General features: G+C 36.1%; 1 protein-coding gene across 1 annotated transcript; it reads right to left on the bottom strand.

The window, feature by feature from the left end:
- Nucleotides 1–768: 768 nt before the first annotated feature.
- LOC138331568 (fatty acid-binding protein, adipocyte-like) lies at nucleotides 769–19,888 on the bottom strand. The gene is made up of 4 exons (XM_069279269.1): nucleotides 19,385–19,888; nucleotides 5,960–6,129; nucleotides 5,175–5,288; nucleotides 769–1,223 (listed from the first exon to the last, which is right to left on the bottom strand). Exons 1-4 carry the CDS (start codon nucleotides 19,485–19,487, stop codon nucleotides 1,170–1,172), a joined length of 441 nt encoding a protein of 146 aa, XP_069135370.1. The 5' UTR covers nucleotides 19,488–19,888; the 3' UTR covers nucleotides 769–1,169.
- Between the last annotated feature and the right edge of the window lie 1,269 nt (nucleotides 19,889–21,157).

Raw genomic sequence — 21,157 nt, 5'->3', positions numbered from 1 at the left:
CCTAAATTTAATATGTAGGTTTCCCCAGGGCCCTAGTTGTGCATATTACATTTTGTAACTGATCGGTCAACAAGATGGCCAAGCAGTCGCCATCTTGGATTTTGATAGTTACCACTATTTCTCAGAAATTTCTGATGGGATCTCTCAAATTTCATATGTAGGTTTCCCTTGGGCCCTAGTTGTGCATAATGTCTTTTCAGACTGATCAGTCAACAAGATGGTCAACCGTCTGCCATCTTGGATTTCATCGTTGAAGTTTGTTATCACTATTTCTCAGAAAGTACTCAAGCGATTTGTCTCAAATTTTATATGTTGTATGTTTGAAAAAGTTTGAAAAGCAGGGGAATATCCCTCTTTCCATTGTCAGACATAGATCATTCATTGGTGGGCGCCAAGATCCCTCTGGGATCTCTTGTATGTAAACAGAAATGATAAACCATGCCAACCATTCTCATAGATTCCATGGCTATGGGTTGAGAGTTCGTAACCATGTGGGTCAGTTACTAGGTAATGACCGCTGTTCGGTGGTTTTTCTCTGATTACTCAGGCTTTACCTTCATCCTTGAAACTTGGCATGTCGCGTCCTTATATGACCCTGGCTGTTGATAGGACGTTAAACCAATAAAACCATAAAAACGGTATGCTTTCAATAAGAAAGGTCAGAAATGATGACCAAGGGTATCCAGTAGATTCTCTCCCTTTACTAGGGAGGCTACAATGATCAGTCGAGCGCTTCGAAGTGATATTGAATTAAGAAACAAAGACCGATTTATGTAAACAAACACAACTTTTAATCTGTGTAAATAAAATCAGCAAAAACAACAACATTGATTAAACACATGATTCCCTTCGGCCTTCTGTTTCCTTCCACGGCATGGCTGGTCGGTCTTTAGTACACAGAAGTCCACAATTCCGTATTTGCAGATTTAAGAGTTATTTGCCCTTGTGGAAGGGTTTAATTGTGACGTCATACGTTTATGAGCGTAACGTCATACTTTTTTTTTTTTTTTTAGAGAAAACGACTACAGTTATAACGTCATAATTATACCTTCCTGCAAGGGAGATAAATCTGTAATGTGCAAAGACGTAATTAGATGTGCACGAATGTAGAAAAATAATCCACTTTATTGGTCTGTTAAAGCGTACATAATACTAAAATGTAGTGAGGATTAGCTCTTCCTCTTGAATATTCTCTTCAGCGTTATGCTGTTGACTGTCACAGTCTGAAAAAAAAGATCAAGTTTAAAACTTCACGCAAAAATTGTTCATCATCACCAGTAGACAAATTGTAATCAGAATATATACAAATGAGATAACGGTCCCATGCAGTAATTTCTATTTTCACGTGTTTGCCGCCAATGAGCTGGCTGCCAGGAACAGCTAAGGTCATTTAAAATCTTATTAAAATACATATCCTTATAACCACTCCGTTAAATAGAGGATCTGACAATATCCCATAAGATTAAGGAGTTATGTTTGGATGACCTTTTATGGAACGCCAGAACTGTCTTAGGGGACCATGAACTATTATAATTCAATTTTGCTTGTTATGAGCATTTTCATTGGCTTAAAAATTTACTTTATCAGCCCATAAAGGAAAAAAATAACGTCGCCGTTTGTGATGTTGCTTCTGATTGGCTGAGATGACGGTGTAATGATTTCATAAACAAAAGATACAAAAAGATATTATCTTTAGTAAATTGAATTATAAGGATTGGTTTGAATAATTATATATGTTATGGAGACATAACACAAAAATCTGAGTGTACTCTCATCATAAACCGCTTCGCGGTTTATTTAGAGTACACTCAGATTTTTGTGTTATATCTCCATAACATAAAAAATCTATTCAAGTTAATCCTTAAATATTCGGTGGTTCATTATATTCGATGCATATTGCCTTATATGTGGTAGTTACGTCGTTATATTCGATTTATCAGTTTCTGATGCGGACCGTCATAAATTCATCCGCGCGGCTCCAAATTGCGCGTGACATACTCATTCTCTCGAGAAATAAAGTTGATCATCATCATCATGAGTAGCCTTTGGTTAAAATCAACGAGCTTTATACTGAATATTTACCACTGACTGTAAATATATCGTTATATTCTGTAGTCAAGTCTTTATATGCGGTAGCCATATTGTTATATGTTGTAAATATATCCTTTTATGCAGTGGATTTTACGTATATACTTTCGACGGCCGGCAGGATTCGAACTCGACTCAATTTTGATAGTAGGTTATAACAAATGCCAACTATGAAAAGAGTTTGCATCTATATTTCGGTTTGATGCCATTTCCACGATGATAACAAACAGTATACAAACAAGTCACCGGAAGACCCCTAAAGGTCACCACGCACGGATCATCGGAGGCAGAAACCTGCGCGTGGGACTTTTTTTTTTTTTATTTTCAAATCGGTGCTATTTTCCCCTTCCTTTTCCCTTTCTCTCTATTTTCTTTACTTTGATATTTCTCTATCGTTTAAGACCATCTGCATGTCTGTATCTTGATAATTAAGCTCACGACAGGTTTCCGGGCACACACTAAAATCCGGATTTCAGACCTCAATTTTTTACTTATTTGGGCATGTTCAAGGTAATTTGTGACGTCACTAATGCAATGACCGAATCGTTATTGACATCCTATATAGGGATGAACATCTCCTTTTCAAAAAAAAAACAACTAGTATTTAGTTTTCAACAGTCTCAGTGGGGCTCCAGGAGGGTGCATGAAATGGGGCAGCTCTTCTTCCTAACTGTCTTTATCTTTCCTAATGCCTCCCTTGGCACCGCCTCACTTTTGGCCTTGAGTTGAGCGTTCGCCCCTGTGAGGAAGGCTCTGGGTTCTGTCCCCTGGCCGAGACACACCAAAGTCTATAAAAGTGGTAGTTTCTGCTCCTGCTTAGCGTTCAGCATACAGGGAGTGGAACGACTGGTTCGCCCGTTGTCAGTATAATGTGACCGGGTGGGGTGTGTTGCTTGGTGTCTTCGGCGGCATGCTTCAGTGATATAGCACTATAAAAAGGGCAACAGTTCCACTATACAAGAAGACACAACACGAACATACCGCAGTCTCCCAGGACACTCACCTCGCACAACATACACGCAACACACCGCATACATGGGAGGCCGTCCTTACATGACCATAGCTGTTAATAGGACGTTAATAAATCAAACAAACAAACAAAAATCCAAATATGGGACAAATGAATATTTACGCATAAATACGTTACGGCCGTCCAAAGGATATGCGGTGGATATGTCTGTATATGGGGTACATATGTCTTAATATGCTGTAGATGCATCCTTATATGCTGTTCTTTTGTATTTATATTCGGTAGTTCTTTAGTTATGTTTTATGAAGTTTGAAGTGTATGGACACTACGGTTGTATTTAGCAAAAAGAAATCGCAAGTTTTATTGACTGTCCACAGAATTTGATATCTGACTACAGACCAAAGAAATTTTGACATATAAATGTGAAACTGCCAAACGGTACCAGCGTCATTTGAAATATGGCATGCATATTCAGTTCACAATGTCAAGTAGGGGCTTCAAGAATATTTTCCCGGGACGAACCTGGCGTTCTGCTAACGTGCTTTATCAGTGCTTCATTCCCTTTTACTACTCCTACTTGTCTTTGTTTATTTGACCACTTTTGCATAAAGAAACTGTGCCTACCAGTGTTAAAATGAACAGTAACTCAATGCATATCGGCATTACAAGTAAATGCACTCGCATGACGCATCTCTGATGCAGACAGACATTAAAGCGATATTGAATTTTGTCTGTGGAGAATTTGTCTGGCCGACAGCGCAATAACGCCATCCATCACCGACCGCAGACCGTGTCACAGTTCATAACTTATTCTAAAAAATCAATCACCTCGACTGGGTCTGTAATACGAAAACAATTTAGCGAACATGTCTTGTCTTCACAACACAATCTATGACACCAGTGTGGCGGTTAATACTGTCAGGGCGAGACTCGAGTCATCCAACAACTATCGTCAGGGCGAGACTACAATCAGGGCGAGAATACAATCAGGGCGAGACTTCATCCAACAACTATATCGTCAGGGCGAGACTACAATCAGGGCGAGACTTCATCCATAACCTGAAGTCACTGCAAGTGCGCATATTGTACACGGAAAAACAAGCGAAACAATGACTAATTAACACTATATATATTATTATGAACAGCTAGCGTCTCCAAGTCCACATTTATGTTACTACAACGAAAATATAAATAAGGTTATTCCGACTGTTTCCGTATGCAATTGCTTAAAAACGTTACAAATATACGAATTCTCATAAACTATAAACCGGTCAATAGTTCGATTGTTAACCGGAGAGGAACATTTGCATGTGCTTGCTGACGCCATAATTAATCAATAAACGCCGGACCCAACTATTCTTCCGATGAAAGTTTTTCTTGCCAGAAGCTGTAATACGTTTAAGATTGCGGTTCAGGTAACAAATCAGTTTCATGTCAACAGTCCCGACCTCGGGAAATAGTTCAACATGTTGATCTCAACACCTTGGGAAAAGAGTTTTGACTGTTGACTGATAAAGCATGAAACAACTGTTACAGTTTGAAATACACTGTAGCAACATTTGTGAAAATGCTAACCATGTTTTTGTAATGTCAGAATTATACTACTGTCCATACAGACTTAATGACCTAAATTAACAAGTAAATTTGTAAATTCATTACTTTATGGAAATGAAAATCTGGCTTTGGAAGTCAATTGTCATGTATTTTAATTTTTTTGCAGACATTGATAAAGTCAAGCAGAAGATTTTGAACATATTATAATTATAATTGTATATATTCTTATCATGTACATTATATGCTAAAATTCAATTACTATAACTATCATTTATACCTATGTCATCGCCTGTAACTATTTCATGTTGATTTTTGAGAAGGCTTCATAAGTTGTCATAAATTGTGCCTAATCTCTTTGTAATAATTCTGACAATAAAATATGTTTAAGTCAAATTATACTCTTCAAAGCACAGCATTGACCTTGACCTTGACCTTGTCCTCTGGTTGAGTGCCATCTGTTTTCTGTCTATCGGTTGGCTGTTAACTATAGATCTACTTACCAAATTATATCTTATACAATAACCAAATGGCATCTACAATTACTCCTGTATAAAATACCCACCATCATTAACTGGTCATTTTCAATCCATCGCTTAACCATGGTGGCCTTGCCCTTTGACCCCTCTGTTGGACTTGAATCGGTTGTGAGTATGCCTTCAGACCATGTTACAGTAGCCTAAAACATTAATTAATAAATTATAATCAGCAAGTCTTTAAAAACGACTGTCTTATAATCATTTTCATCACTATAAGCAATAGGTTTATTTGACGAAACAAGTCTTATAATCAACAACGGGTTTGCATAAATCTTATGCAGAGGCTCCTAAATCACAGGGACTTGGTGAATTTCAAACCTTTTGTCTATATATGATGTACTATAGTAAACTTGATAAACTATAATATACACATACATTGTATACATAAAGCCGTTGGTTGAAAATCTGTACCAAGTCCCTGTGACCCCCATAGTGTGTAATACCGAGTCGGTAATATACATATATGGTGGTATACAAATGAAAACATGTGGACCAACATTAGACATTTTTACAAAAATAATACACGTTAAGTCAATTTCATACGAGGTTGTTAAGCCTCTGTAACAACCAATACATGTACGGATCCTTATATGGGAAACGACGACAACGCTTTATCAGCCAATCAGATGTGAGGAATATATTATTTAAATATATTACACAAGTTCCGTGTATATTTCTAACTTGAAACAGAATGAAAATTATCCATCATGAATATAATCATTATTCCTTCGTCAAGTTCCACAATTATATATTCTTGAAATATTGTTCTATTTATAGTTTCTCCCTCGAGGAGTACTGATGAATAACAGACCTTCATTTCGTTATCGTTAGGGTCATGTGACACGAGCTCCTTTCCTAGTTCGAATTTGACGTCAGTATCTTTTGGGCCTTTGGTGACTATTCGGATCTCATTACCCTCGCGGGTGATGGTCATAGTTGAACTGGCAGCCGCTGCTAACTTCCTCAGCACGAAGTTGACACCTAAAACGATAGAAGGAGTCTTTACATTGAAAATACTCGTCACACATAGTCTGCCATCTTCGATACTCAAGTGATTTGTATTCACGACAGTGACCGTAACCCCTGTGATATCTAGGATGAAGGTCGGTGGGCGCTGTATCCGACGGGCTAAAACAAAGGGAGGTAACTGTTATAGACTAGATTACACCAATCGCGACATCTCGGACGAGTCGGCAATCTTCGGAAATTTCTCTGAAGTTACGGATCCGATCGCAGAATACTCGATCTTCCAGGGATTGTTTTACTGTCGTTATATATCCAAGACAGTGAAAGTAACCCCTGAAGTATCGAGGACGCATAAACAATATTTCGTTTATAAAAGCAACCGCGGGGAAATGTCAACATGTCCTTGAACTTGAATTTGAAAGATTATTATAGCAGTGTTGTATGTGATGAGGATCGATCTCAGTCTCAGACAGACAAACATGAATCCCGGACGTAATTAAAATTGGACCTGCAGCTCGCTCTGCAGCCTGTCTCATGAGTCACTCGCTATCTAATGGAACTATTGCATGTCTCTGTTTAATTCCAGTGTCTTTCTATCCTTTCATCAAATGAAAAACACAAATGGAGATCAATCGATCGCCCCGGAGGACACATATATTAATACAGGTGTTTTATACAAGTATCTAAATAATGTAAAGAATATGCTGTGACACAAATATGAACAAAGGAGTTGCTTGCTCAGGGCCCAGTTTCACGAACATTTCTTAAAAATGCTCCATCGCTGACAAATGGTATTTTTTCTCTATCAAAACAAGGAGCAGACGATTAAATATTTTTTTCGGTTGCAAAAGTTACTTACTTTATACCGTTACCACCGTTGAAAAATTTGAGCTTCTTATTTTATTTCAAGATAAAAATATTAAAAATAATTAATTGCATCCCGAAAAAAATGTTCTTTATGGGAAGAAGTTCTGACTGCGTATGTACCAAAAGCAAAATAAAAATTATTTTATATTATGTTTTGTATTAATTAGACATATATATATACGATTAAACATCAATTATTGTTCAGATGATGAGTATCATTTATGCTCTGTCGGCGATGGAGCATCTGTAACTTTAAGGAAATTTCTCAACTTTAAATACCCCATAGATAAGCATAATACAGGAATTGCTTATATTTAAGGAAAACGTGCAAGAAACTGGGCCAGCTGTTGAACAGGAAATTACCTTTTTTCGTTTTAATCATGGCAAAACTCAATAGATTTATAAATACTATTTTTTTGTATTAGTATGAAATACTTAGTCAAAACAGCACATACTGATCAGGTCACTAGAATCAAATAAAAATTCTGAATTCAGAATTTTATGCGTGAGTGTTTTGTACATCCGGGAGGATTTTCACTCGAATCGGGAGGTCGGTTAAATCGGGACAAAATATCCATTTCACTAAATTTTCGGGAGACTCCTCCGCAATCCGTTAAGGCCGACACATGTGAGTACATGGTGGCGTTTGTCTAACAGTCCTAGGTTCATACCAAAGGTTGATAGTTTGGTGAATCACGAGAGGTCTCAAGTATGTACAAGTATATACTACAGATGAAGGGATTAATTATGGTCGTGACGTAATGATTGGATGTGAGCTACGCGAATCACATCGTAACAGGTGTGGTGTCAATCACAATTACGGATTTACGAAGATTGCCCGGAATCGCGCCCAAATGTTACGATTGGTATGCTCGTGTCATCACTGAAGATTTATTCAATGTACATCTATGTTAGAAAATGCGGTAGACCACTACTTCATAATATGCCAGTGCAGATTGACGCTTTCCGGAACTGATATCGTGTATCGATTCCGCCGTGTCTATCTTTGGAATAGACTTTTGCTTGTTATATACATGTATATTGTGTACAAAAACATGAGATAGAACTTAGTTTTTAAAAATTGAAAAATTTCTTAGTGTTCTTTTTAAAATTCCTAAGGCATGAACAGACAAGTGAACGGTATCACATTTCAAACATCCTCGATACTCAATGGGTTGCTATGTAACTGACGCTATATCACGTCAGTTATAGTAACCCCTGGAATATCGAGGATGCATCTCCTATTGCAGGAGGTGTATGTATACCTTTGTATAGTCCCATAATGCATGTATACGGAATAATTGAATGTTATCAATATTTCAGTTCGGGTTCCATACATGTTGAGGCACATTTGTCTATTATCTACATGCAGTCGACGGACTATATTATCTGATATATGCACGTTGTATTTAAAAGAAAAGCTCTAGAGTAGATCTTAGTTCATATCAGTGTGTAACTGTGTATTATTCGAATCTATACAACTGCTGACCCTGACTGTAGCAGCTTTAATGCTCTTTTATTCTTTAAATAATTTACGCGTGCAAGCCACTCTTCAAACAATTTGTAGTGAATTGGTACAAAAATCGATATATTGGTTCAGAAATGAAGTTCACATTCAACAATAATATGTAGGAGTATTGAGTTAAAATTGATCATATAGAAAACGACTTCTAGCCTCGTCTCTAAACCCGTATATTTTAAATCAGCTAGGCAAAGCACTGGAAAAGCATGCTGGAGTTTTATTAAACTTCGACAGATTTATATATTTGACTCTCAAGAGAGTCACTAAAACAAGAAAGTAAAACTGATGAATTATGAAGCTATCGCGTTTTACACACGACATAAAGTGTCGGTAAGTTTGTATATCCTAGCATCCTAAAACCACATTAACCAAAGAAAAAAACTTTTTTTTGTTCCGTTCAGATTTATCAAGGATTTACAAGTGAGTTCATATACGTCTCTGGATTTATGGATGTAAGTTTGTGTATACTTCAATTGAAAAGGGACTTGAGACATCGTTACAATGATATATAGACACGAAATGATTTGCGCCATTAATAAATTACCGATAGATTTATAGCACAATACATGTACCTAAACATTGTTTCTTTATCACCATCGTTGTAATCTGATCTGTCCTTAGCTGACAAATATTTTGAAATAAAGCATTATCTATTCCTATGTCCTTGGTGTTATCAGCATGTCCGTGGAGTTATATGTATCAACAACTCCTTAAAATTTACGGCACCAGTAAACCATAACCCGAAGTATACACAATGTTTATAGGCATGTCCTTGGTGTTATCAACATGTCCTTGGTGTTACAATAACTCAGAACTCCTTAAAATTTACGGCGCCCGACATATACATGGGCTCTCTTATCTATATAGGAACTTTGCATAATCCTCTTTAGTATCATATCCATTATACATCTATCAGATATAACACACAATCGAGGCTGCTGCGAAATTTTGGAGAGGATTGCCGAAAATGTTGTCAAATCTTTCTTGTCACCAAGAATAAGTCGATAGTTTTCTATTTCAAAGCACTGAATTATGTAACGGTGACAAAGTATACAGTGAGTTTACAAGGTACATATACCCACGGGGATCTGCGAATTAGTTATCGGTGCTATTCTACATTCTACTTTACACGTTTGAATACATCACATGATAATTACTAGGAATGCGACTGGATAACAGCCATGGTCTATTTTGCATGGTCCTGTCCTTGACTACGGGAGACTTTACTTGACTACGGGAACTATACCAAAGTATATTCCCCCGGGAATGAGCACGCAACCAAATACATGACGTCATAATGAATGTCATGTGAGGTACTAAATCTATTATGGCCCTTTCCCTCGGGAACAGTTCTCCTAAGTGTTGTCTGGCGAGATATAGTCCCCTCGTCTTCGACTGGGGGACTATACCTCGCCAGACAACAGTTCCCTATGACAGTGTAGAATATGATTTTTACCGATTTTTTATCGAGATCCCTAAAACGTTTAAAAATGGTCTATTAGCACTCTGGTGGGACCATAATTATATCAACTGTAACTAATTATCAGATCCCTGTGCGGGTATCGATTATATATATATATATATCACAGTCGTTTCGCTCCGAATTCACTTCATTCTAAATTCAGATCCGTCTGCTCCCTATTGTTGAGAATTTGAAATATCAAGTCTCTCGGCTGTGTTAGTTTATTTGTGTACAATTTTATGTACTGTGTTAACTTTAACATTAAAATAGTCGGTGAAACGAAGTCTAAAAATAGACAGAGCCATGTAGGCGTTAAACCGCTAACAAATATACACATGATCCCGGGGGCTAGTGTCCTATAACTCGTACCCAGAAACGTTATTTATCGGACGGGTGTATCTCTGAACGCCAACATTTTGGATTTACCTGTAGGGTAGTTTGTTGTGACAGTGGTTATAGTCTTTTTTCCTAAAAGCAGTCCCAATGCCAACAGGTAAATTTACCTGTAAAAGTTACCTGTGTTGATACTTATCTAAATGTATATTATTATTTTTTTCAATAAGTGTTCAGATTTAATATCAGATACATATATACATTATATATATATACATTATATATGTTTCTGTTAATATCTATGAAAATATAACAATAGAATCTATGAATGAAATTAAATTAAATTCGCAATGATTTTATTTCAAGAATTTTAAAGTTTTCCTTGGTATATCTAAAATCTCTGGTATAAATCTCATTAGATTTTCAATAGATTGATACTAAAATCAAGCAAAATTCATTGAAACTTATTTCACATGGAAGTAACTTTCCCATTCAGTAATATCAAAGAAAAAAATCCAAAAAGGAATTATCCTATTTCAACTTATTTTAACACCTATTCGATTAAAAGTTTGAAATAATATAAAGCCTTTTGCCAGTTGAAACATGATATTTTTCAACAAGGTCTTCCATATATGTCTGTTAAGTGACCTTATATACATATATAGTACATGTAACATCTACGTTAATTACCTACAAAAGAGTAAGTGAATTTATGTCAAATATGATTTTAAAACTTTAAAAATGTATTACTTGCACTTGACTGACCTTTTTAAGTTAACAGAACATACAATATATTTTGAAAGTTGCATTAGGATACATCACTTATCATAATTATGCTTTCTTATCCTAATATGGCCAGTATTTCTAGATCAGCGTGAGATTACATTATAATGTATATGTATGTCATTATAGCAAAAGAGCACCCAATAATTAAACTGTTGTCGGTTAACAGTGCAGTAAAATTATATATTTTTGTGCATGTTAGAAATAACTTATAAATTTCTTTCCTATGGTTGATTTTCGGTCAAACATTGTTGCTAGATACAAATTGGTATATGTACTATAATCTTTAAGCAGAAAAATAAGAAAACTGTTTGGTATTCTGAGCACTAAAAGTTTGCAACATTTTGAGAATTACAAGACCTACAACATTTCGACTTGAAATAATTTTGCCAGTATTGCAACATTATATCAACATCTATAATGTGTATTAAAATGAATATGGTTAAGACCTTAAGTAACAGTCTTCAATCTCATTTCATTTAGTATTTTTACATTATTAAGTGACTTCTAAAAATATTTTGTATCTAAAATACATATAGAGCATTAAAAACCAATGATATATTATTACCAATGTTTATAAAACATGGCCTGTCCATACGAGCATCTATATATACTGACCATCACGTGTGTTCGTGTCTGAGTCGTATGTACCCAAGGGGATTGTACATGGGCATTATCGCCACATCCAGATAACAAGGAAAGATAGCGTTGGCATGTACTCGGGTGATCGAATAGCTACTGTGGTTCAAGTCATATCGCACTATGATAAGGTCAAAACCATGTATACAAACTAAATACCGCTACTTCACTTTACGTAAACATATCATTGATGGTTCATCAAATCTATCTGTCAAAATATACCGTTACTTTCACTTTACGTATAAATAATACTGATGGTTCAGCTGCTTTCACTTTACGTATAAATATTATTGATGGTTCATCAATTTTATCTCTCAAAACATTCAGCTACTTTCACTTTACCTAAACATATTATTGATAGTTCATTCATTTTATGTGTCAAAATGTTCCGGGTCCGATGACCAAAAACCAAAAGCCTCAGGCCGGATCTGACTGCTCTAATCGGACGTACATGTATTACATATCCTATTACTTGCGTCACGTAGTTGGTAAACCGAATGACGCGGCGTTATATAATTAATTACGTTGAGTAGAACCACATATCTCTACGTGTACGGAAAACTCTACACGCATGACTCTGGTAGAAGTCATGAGCATAATTACATTGTAGCTTTGTTTACAGATGTACTATCTATTTTCCCATGTCGGTATTAATGTATTAGGTCTGATGTTACTTCATTACATCTAACTATCTCTATAAGCCACAGGGACTTGAGAATTAGTTACTGTTTAGTAAATATGGAGCCAGGAAGAATTAAACTTTCAATGCAGTCCTCGCTCCTATACAAACACAGTTACATCATCTTCGGCGGCATGCATCAGTGATATAGCACTATAAAAAGGGCAACAGTTCCACTATACAAGAAGACACAACACGAACATACCGCAGTCTCCCAGTACACTCACCTCGCACAACATACACGCAACACACCGCATACATGTACATGGGAGGCCGTCCTTACATGACCATAGCTGTTAATAGGACGTAAATAAATCAATCAAACAAACAAACAAACATCAAATAGAAATAAAAATATAAGCAGACAGAGGAAACAAATTATTAGATTCTGACACCGACCTACGCTCACCGATAGGATCATTGTGTTATTTCAACCTTTAAGAATAATATTTATTTCCTTTCTTTTCTAATATTTTCTTTCTAGATAGTACAGATATGATTTTCATCTATTCTTGATCTATAGGTTCAAAACCGTCTGGAAATTATCTATGAAGACTAAACGATAGGTTCAAATATACATATAAACTGTAGCTAATATACAGGTCCCTGTGATAGTGACTAGATATAGAACCTGATCTGGTGCTAAGTATTAACTAAATATATCGACTCCTTGGTGTGTAGCAGCCCTGTAGGTGTTTCGGTCAGTCCGAGTATAATATAGCTGGCGGAAACAATACACTAATCCAATACGCAAACCTGTAATGATATCTACATCGATCTTTGGACAGAATATAACAGTTGTCTACTCATTTGGGGCTGGCGAAACACACACCACAATGTTAGTCGCAGACATATACATTGCTTCCTTCAATGGCGTGACAAATCGCAGACAATGCTAGAATGCACAATGCATGTACCTTACAGATGGCTATTGTACGAGTTCTAAGAACATAACAATTGTTTGGATTAGGCATAATAACTACAAGTAACATATACCAATAGTCTGATTAGAGTGCCAATAGCTAAGCCTGAATGAGATGCCAATAAACTAAAATACATATCAAATTGAACAAAATACTGTTAAGTTATCGATACCTATCATAATGGAATTTCTGTGCTGTTTGGTATATCTGACGGTATGGTATGCTTCAGTGAGATAGCACTATAAAAAGAGCAAAAGTTTGCACTATTGCAAAGTCACAACAGGAATAAACCACAGCCTCCTAAAACATACAGTCATTCACATACACAACACACTGCATACAAAGAGGCTGCCCTTAATGACCCTGGGTATTAAAAGGATAATCCAACTAATCATTATAAGCAAAAGAAAGACACATCATTCCTTATAAGAATAAGATAAAGGCCCATCGTAGGCTAACTATAGGGTCGTTTTCCTTTATTCGGAACAACCGGTTCGACCGTTGGTTAAAGTCATTATTTCAAGTATAAATCCTGACGGACCTGCAGTTTTTAATACAGGCCTGTGAGGGCTTTGTCAAGGCTCGTCTGAAAACAATATAAAATCACCAGGTCCGTCTTTAATTAATAAACGAACAACTAGGTCCAACCAGTCAAACCGTATAATCGAAAACGGCCTAGGACACGTCTTATAAACACGTAATCCCAATGTAGCGCCGCAGTATCTATAAATAGATTTATTACAAAGATTGTAAATGTAAAAAGTAACTACTGCATATTCATAGGATTAATTTCCTGTCGTGGTATCTACTTGACGTCATCATGCATCTTTTAGGTGTTTGATATTTTCATAATATAAATGACTGTATAAGTAATCCCATCCCATTTGACCATTTCCTGTTGTTGTAATACATATGCTATCTGACGTTATCATGCATATTTTAGGCGTTTGATATTTAGTAATCAATGTATATGTAATAATGTTACAGGTCCGTCGCCAGTCAACATTTCAATATCATGATGACTATCTAGTTGTGCAACACATTTTTTCCCACAGACATCTAAGTATTTACTGATCCGGAGGTAAAGATTAGAATTTCCTGTTGTAATAACACTTAATCTACTTAACGTTATTAAGTGTATTTTTGTGACTTTATGATTCACGGACGTCATATGCAAAAGTATGACAAATATTTGCTCTGGTATGCACCGAGTTGACTGAATAAACAGTTTCGTCATCATGACAGTTAGTTTAGTATATGTGTACCGCATGCTGAATGTAAGTACATGTATGTGTTTCAAATATAAGGATAAGACCTCATATAATACATCCCTGGTTATCGAACTCGACCTTGACACACGGGGTGGTGTCTCGTTGACGAAGCCGACGACACTTAACTATCGCAGCTTCTTTAGACCTTTGTAGTTTGTGTACAGGTTTATAATGTATTATTACGTATATAACTATCGTCGTACACCAAAACCTTTTACGTATTTTGGTTTTGCGAATTTTACCTTCACCTTGACCTTTGTGATGTTACCTTTGTCGGCACATTTGACATACAATGTATGGCGGAGGTTTATCCGATAAGTACCAAGTAAACATGTTCAAGCTGCCGTAAGTACGAGATAACCGGTCATTTATAACATTTTATGTGTTTTAAAGCAAACAGTTCAAGTGTTTTCTTTGTTCAGTTACTCGCGTGTCATAGAATTCTTCCCACTGATCGATCAGCAGATTCATTGATTCTCAATGCCAAAAGGTCCGACATCGTTGGGATCATTCGGCAAACCTCAGTCGATTCCGATATCCTACATCTAGGATAACAGAATCGGCTGCGGTATGCCGAATGCGTTGTAGAAGGCAGCAATACATTTGGCTATGATCCACATTTCAGTAAATATATTGTTTTATCTAAGGTTTGTTATCAAGACGGAGATTCCTATACCTCAGAAGTCTGAATATTATAAAAATGTATCAATAACGAGACATTGTGTGGCCTATTATAAACAATCGCCACATCTCGGAGATTTCCGGCAATATATTCAATTTCCGAAGATTGCCGGAAAATTCTCCCGAGATGTTGCGATCAGCATATAAGGATCAAGATTCGGCTGAGTATGTAACAAAATGTGATTAACTTGAAAATAATCCTAGGAATGTTAGAAGTTTAGCGAAACAATAAACATTTGACAAACTTCGCACACACACGCGCGAGTTATAGACCCGGGGGTCACCCCAGCCAAAAGTAAAGTATACGGAAGCACGAATAGAGGTTATCCGCATTGCAGCATCCGAAGTTTCTCTACAATCAATAAAACTTCTAAAACTCTTACAGCAATGATATTGGTGTGCCAAACATCTGGATAGTGTATATCGCCACGTGTCACCTTTATTCACTTGTCGTCCCACACAACTGTAACGTCCTAGATCATTCCGACATCTGTATCATCGATTAGTTAATTTATTGCAATAGATAAGCTTCACTCTATTCATTACACTTAACATCAGGATATGTACTTTGATATCAGTCAAGCGAACTTGACACTCCACTTACCCAACTCGACACACCATTAAATTAATTTGACACCACTAACTTCACTTGACACCACTAACTAAACTCGACTTATCACTGACTAAATTCGACACACCACTAACTAAGCTCAACTTATCACTAACTAGACTCGACACATCACTAACTAAACTCGACACATCACTAACTAAACTCGACACATCACTAACTAAACTCGACACATCACTAACTAAACTCGACACATCACTAACTAAACTCGACACATCACTAACTAAATTCGACACATCACACTAACTAAACTCACACTTATCACTAACTAGACTCGACACATCACTAATTTCACTCGACACATCATAACTAAATTCGACACATCACTAACTTAACTTAACACCACTAACTAACTACTCAACTTATCACTAACTAAACTCAACACATCACTAACTAAACTCGACACATCACTAACTAAACTCGACACATCACTAACTAAATTCGACACACCACTAACTTAACTCGACACATCACTAACTTCACTCGACACATCACTAACTAAACTCGACACATCACTAACTAAACTCGACACATCACTAACTAAATTCGACACACCGCTAACTTAACTCGACATATCACTAACTAAACTTGACACCACTAATAAACTAAAACACCACTATCTTAACTTGACACTCCATTAACTTAACTTGACCTCACTAACATAACTTGACCTCACTAACCTAACTTGACCTCATTAACTTAACTTGACCTCACTAACCTAACTTGACCTCACTAACTTATTTTAACATCACTAACTAACTTGACGTCACTAACATAACTTGGCAAACTTGAATCTACTAACTAGACTTGACAGATCACAGGCGTTTGGCTCTAAAGACATTTCTCTCTATATATTTATATATGTTATACTGTGACACAGTATAAAATATAAAGAGAGAGAAAAATGTCTATAGAACCCAACGCCTGTGGAAAGATGAATGTTTGACGCTTAAGTTGTATCATAACATTTTTAAATGCCGAGTCCATAGACTTAATTGTGTCGAGTCTAAGTGTTAAATTACTAATTAACCATACGTGTAATTAAGTTAGGCAGCTGCCCAAGTTTGTACTGTCGGTCATTGACCGAGCGACTAGTAATTTAATATTTTCGAGGTCTGAAGAACAACCAAATTGATGACGTAGCTGTCACTGTGTACGTCCTTTTGATAATTAAGGTCATTTAATGGTGGCTAAAGTTAACAGGTGCCCTATATATCGTGTACAGGGATTTATAATGTAGATAACGGGAAAAACTACATCTAATGGTATTTTAAAAGGCTTGTCAACTAAATTTTAGTAAAGCAAAGGGAATTACATCGCTTTTATTCACAGTAAACGGACTACTCTTATATAATTCCCCAACAGAGAGCAACACATTAGCCCGTCTTTTTACAATTTGATAACAATAATTAGTTGTGTGCACCACACAAAGGTAATTTCCTTCGACCGAGAACACAGTAGCGCGTGTTCTTTCGTTGTTTCATTCTTTCTCTTTCTTTCTTTCTTTCTTTCTTTCTTTCTTTCTTTTCTTTCTTTCTTACTCTTTTTCTTTCTTTCTTTCATCCTTTCTTTCTTTCTTTTTTCTTTCTTACTTTCTTTCTTTTTTTCTTTTTTTTTCTATCTTTCTTTCTTTCTTTCTTTCTTTCTTTCTTTCTTTCTCTTCTTTCTTTCTTTCTTCTTTCTTTCTTTTTTTTTTTTCTTCTTACTTTCTTTCTTTTTTTTTCTTTTTCTTTCTTTTTCTTCTTTCTTTTTTCTTTCTTACTTTCTTTCTTTTTTTTTCTATCTTTCTTTCTTCCTTTCTTACTTTCTTTCTTTCTTTCTTACTTTCTTTCTTTCTTTCCTTTCTTTCTTTCTTTCTTTCCTTTAGAAAAAGCTATACTGTAAGCCAGCGCCAGGTTGTATAAAGTGCATCTGTAGCTCGTCTTATCAAAAATGTTATGTACAGGTAGCGTGTTTACTTATGTTTATCCATCCATATATCATTCTATGTGACACCAGATGGACACATGTTTACATTAGGACCACAGGGCCATGGCGACATGCATATGCAGGTAGTCGAATGAAGGTTATCGCATACATGTGTAACACCAAATTCGAAATTAATACCTGCATCGTGTCCCTGTGGCAGAATCTTAGAGGACAAAATATAGGACATTTCATGTCGAAATAGCAAAATTTCTCAAATGAGTTTAGTTATTTAAGTTACTGGTTTTATCGTCCACATGACTTCGATTATTGTTTGGGATTGACTACTTCTCAAGTAACAGTCCCGGGTATACAGATTATGATATTCTATCTATTTTTTTAAAGATGCTCCACCGCCGACAGAGTATAAATGGTACCCATCATTTGAACAATAATTGGTGTTTAATCTTGTTTATATATATGTCTAATTAACTCAAAAAATGATAGAAAATAATTGATTTTCCTTTCGGTGCATGCGCAATCAGTACTGCATTCTATATAGGACACAGTGCCACGGTTTTTTTCGGGATGCAATGAATTATTTTTCATATTTTTATCTTGAAGTAAAATAAGAAGCTCAGACTTTTCATTGGTAGTAATGGTGTAAAGTAAGTAACTTTTGTAACTGAAGAAAAATACTAAATCGACTGGTCCTGTTTTTGGACGATAAAAAATTATTATTTGTCAGCGGTGTAGCATCTTTAATGAAAAACTATTGGCTTAATATTTGCAAATTACATCACAGATGTATATAGTAATGCACTGTCACGCTATGTTATGTACATGTATAGTGACCTCCTGTTACATACTTGTATGTCTGAGAGTGGAATAAAATCTTAAATGAAATCTAAAAGAAATCTTGAAGAATACTGTTCTAACGTTGGAATTGTATTCTGACAAATGATCGAATTATAGTTATGAATGTAATTACAGATAATATAGATTTCTAGCTGGGGTAGCGACAACATTGATATGTAATTAACGGACTCCGCGCTATATAATATCATCCCGTTACAAAGGTTCTTAGTTTCTCGGCATGGAGCCCAGGGTAATTATAAGATATAGATTGTATAGCACCCATAGGAGAGTGCAGCAGAATGGTGCATGTATATAACGGTAATTTTATATGTGTATATATATTATAAAGAATAATTTTGTGCTCTAAACAGAGATCTTCGTCCAAACACATACATGTATGTACCTTTAAGAGCTATAGGGTGTATCATATACCGACTTGAATAGCAAATGTGTATTGGACAAAAGAATTGTGGAACAAAGTTATATACGTACATGATCTGATTTCACATGACTATTATAGAAAAAAACTAATTAGTAATCGTATACACTAATGCGTGTATAATCAATTAATTTTAATTGATATGCCTTGTCCCATATCAACAGCAGCGACTACGCGTGACGTCATAATTGTAAAGAGACAATATTGTCTAATTACATAAAATAAAACATGAAGCGATGACTTGAAAAAAACTTACAAATACATTAACATTATATCTTACCTATTTCTTTTAAATATTCATCCAGGTTTTCATTTTTGACTAGAACCCACACGCCTCCGATTGTCTTTTCTATTTCTGCGAGGTTTGCTTCGGAATCTGCCATTTTAGTTGAGTCGTCTGCTCTCTTATGTAATAGCCCAATATGGATGTCTTAGGAGAAGAGAAAATAATGGTATTATGGACAAATGTGACGAAGGAATGACTAGACAGTGAGAAGGTCGGACTCGGAAGTTACGACTGTGGTAGAGTCCACTCGCCAGTACACCGATCAGAAGGACAGATGGGTACTTTGTACCCTGTTTTGAGCCCACGTGGTCCCGTTACTCCATCGCTAGTAGCTGTGAATGGCCCTATCTCCGTTATATCGCCGTGAAGCCTACGTGTGTCAACGTGTATGTGTGTCTGTGGTGTGTACACACACATACACACTGGAGAATATCATAAACTGTCACACGACCGGAGCTTGTGCTATGGAGAATGTAGTTGTTCTCCGGTGTAGCACTATATAGGATCGATCGTGTTTTAGTATTCCGTGCCGGTAGACGGCGAATAGGAAATTAATCATCACATCTAAAGTATAAGGGTTTTGGAAACACAGGGACATGAGAATTAAGTACACGCGTAGTGTCTACATTATACGTGAACAACAGATCGAGAACCTCTGTATAACTCCAAGACAGCTGTGCTCGGTATACCGTTTCCTATTTGAATAGCGTTTCTTATAAGAGCGTACCAGTTTAACGAGCGTGTTGGAAACCCGGAGAAGCCAAAGAAAAAATCCCAAATATGATATTTGCCACCTTGCAAATGTCACACTTGGGATTCGAACTTTCGATCCAGAGGTTGACCACTCGGCTACAACAGCCCGTAGGAACTTTTATTACAGTTACTTATGTTATTGTATCTTTTGCCATATATGCAATATTCATTTGATGCCCATCTTTTACAATCTGCTTTTGACGCTGACACTCCGACGCACTTACGCGAGATTAATGTCCTCTGGTTCATCAGAGATGACGTATAACTGACGCATGTCAAGATATTATAAGTCTAAATTGTAGTTTGAAGCCACTATAGCACCGACAACGTTTCTGACAATGTTAGTTAAGCTTTAACTTGTTGGCCCAAGACTCGTCATAAACCTGTCTATAAAGACCACAGAAGTATAGTCTTAAACACAGACAGAGTGCGTTAATTAGTTAAATGTCCTATTAACAGTAAGGGTCAAGTAAGGACGTGACAGGTTTGTTGGTGGAGGGAAGCCGGAGTACCCGGAGGAAAAACGTTAGTTAACAGGCGGTCATTTTACAGAGAAATTACATTCGAAAATTTAAAAACAGTCTTCCTAAATTAAAATGTTGTACATGTTGCATATTTAACAGTAATTACACAAGTCTTCATATTTATACAAGACACAATTGTGATTGTCACGAAAATGTATACCAGAAACGACATTTATTAATTATAAATGGAAAAGTGAAATAAAATCAGGAGATAATTTTAATCAATAAAATCGCGTCGATTTCCCATTATGTTTAATGCTTTCCTAACATTACCATTATTTAAATACATTGTATGATATATATGTATACAAAAATGTACAAATAAGTATCTCAAAATTAGTCCATATCTAGCTAATAAATATCCATGGCATATCGTAAGAGTATAGTGTATGGCTCCGTACATTGATTGTATATTATTGTCAACAAAATGGGAAGTACAAAATACTGCTTATTTACAACTGGAGCCACAGGGACTTAACATGGATTTCCA

The sequence above is a fragment of the Argopecten irradians genome, chromosome 9 (assembly GCF_041381155.1).
Source record: "Argopecten irradians isolate NY chromosome 9, Ai_NY, whole genome shotgun sequence".
Classification (NCBI taxonomy): Eukaryota; Metazoa; Mollusca; class Bivalvia; order Pectinida; family Pectinidae; genus Argopecten; species Argopecten irradians.
Note: the sequence above shows the minus strand (reverse complement) of the source record. Positions and strands in the feature narration are given on the sequence as shown.

Coding starts and splice junctions, on each gene's coding strand:
- LOC138331568 (XM_069279269.1), bottom strand. CDS start 19,487: ATGGCAGATTCCGAAGCAAACCTCGCAGAAATAGAAAAGACAATCGGA. Junction 5,289..5,959: donor CTAACGATAACGAAATGAAG/GTCTGTTATTCA, acceptor TTAATGTTTTAG/GCTACTGTAACATGGTCTGA. Junction 1,224..5,174: donor AAAATGACCAGTTAATGATG/GTGGGTATTTTA, acceptor CTTTTTTTTCAG/ACTGTGACAGTCAACAGCAT.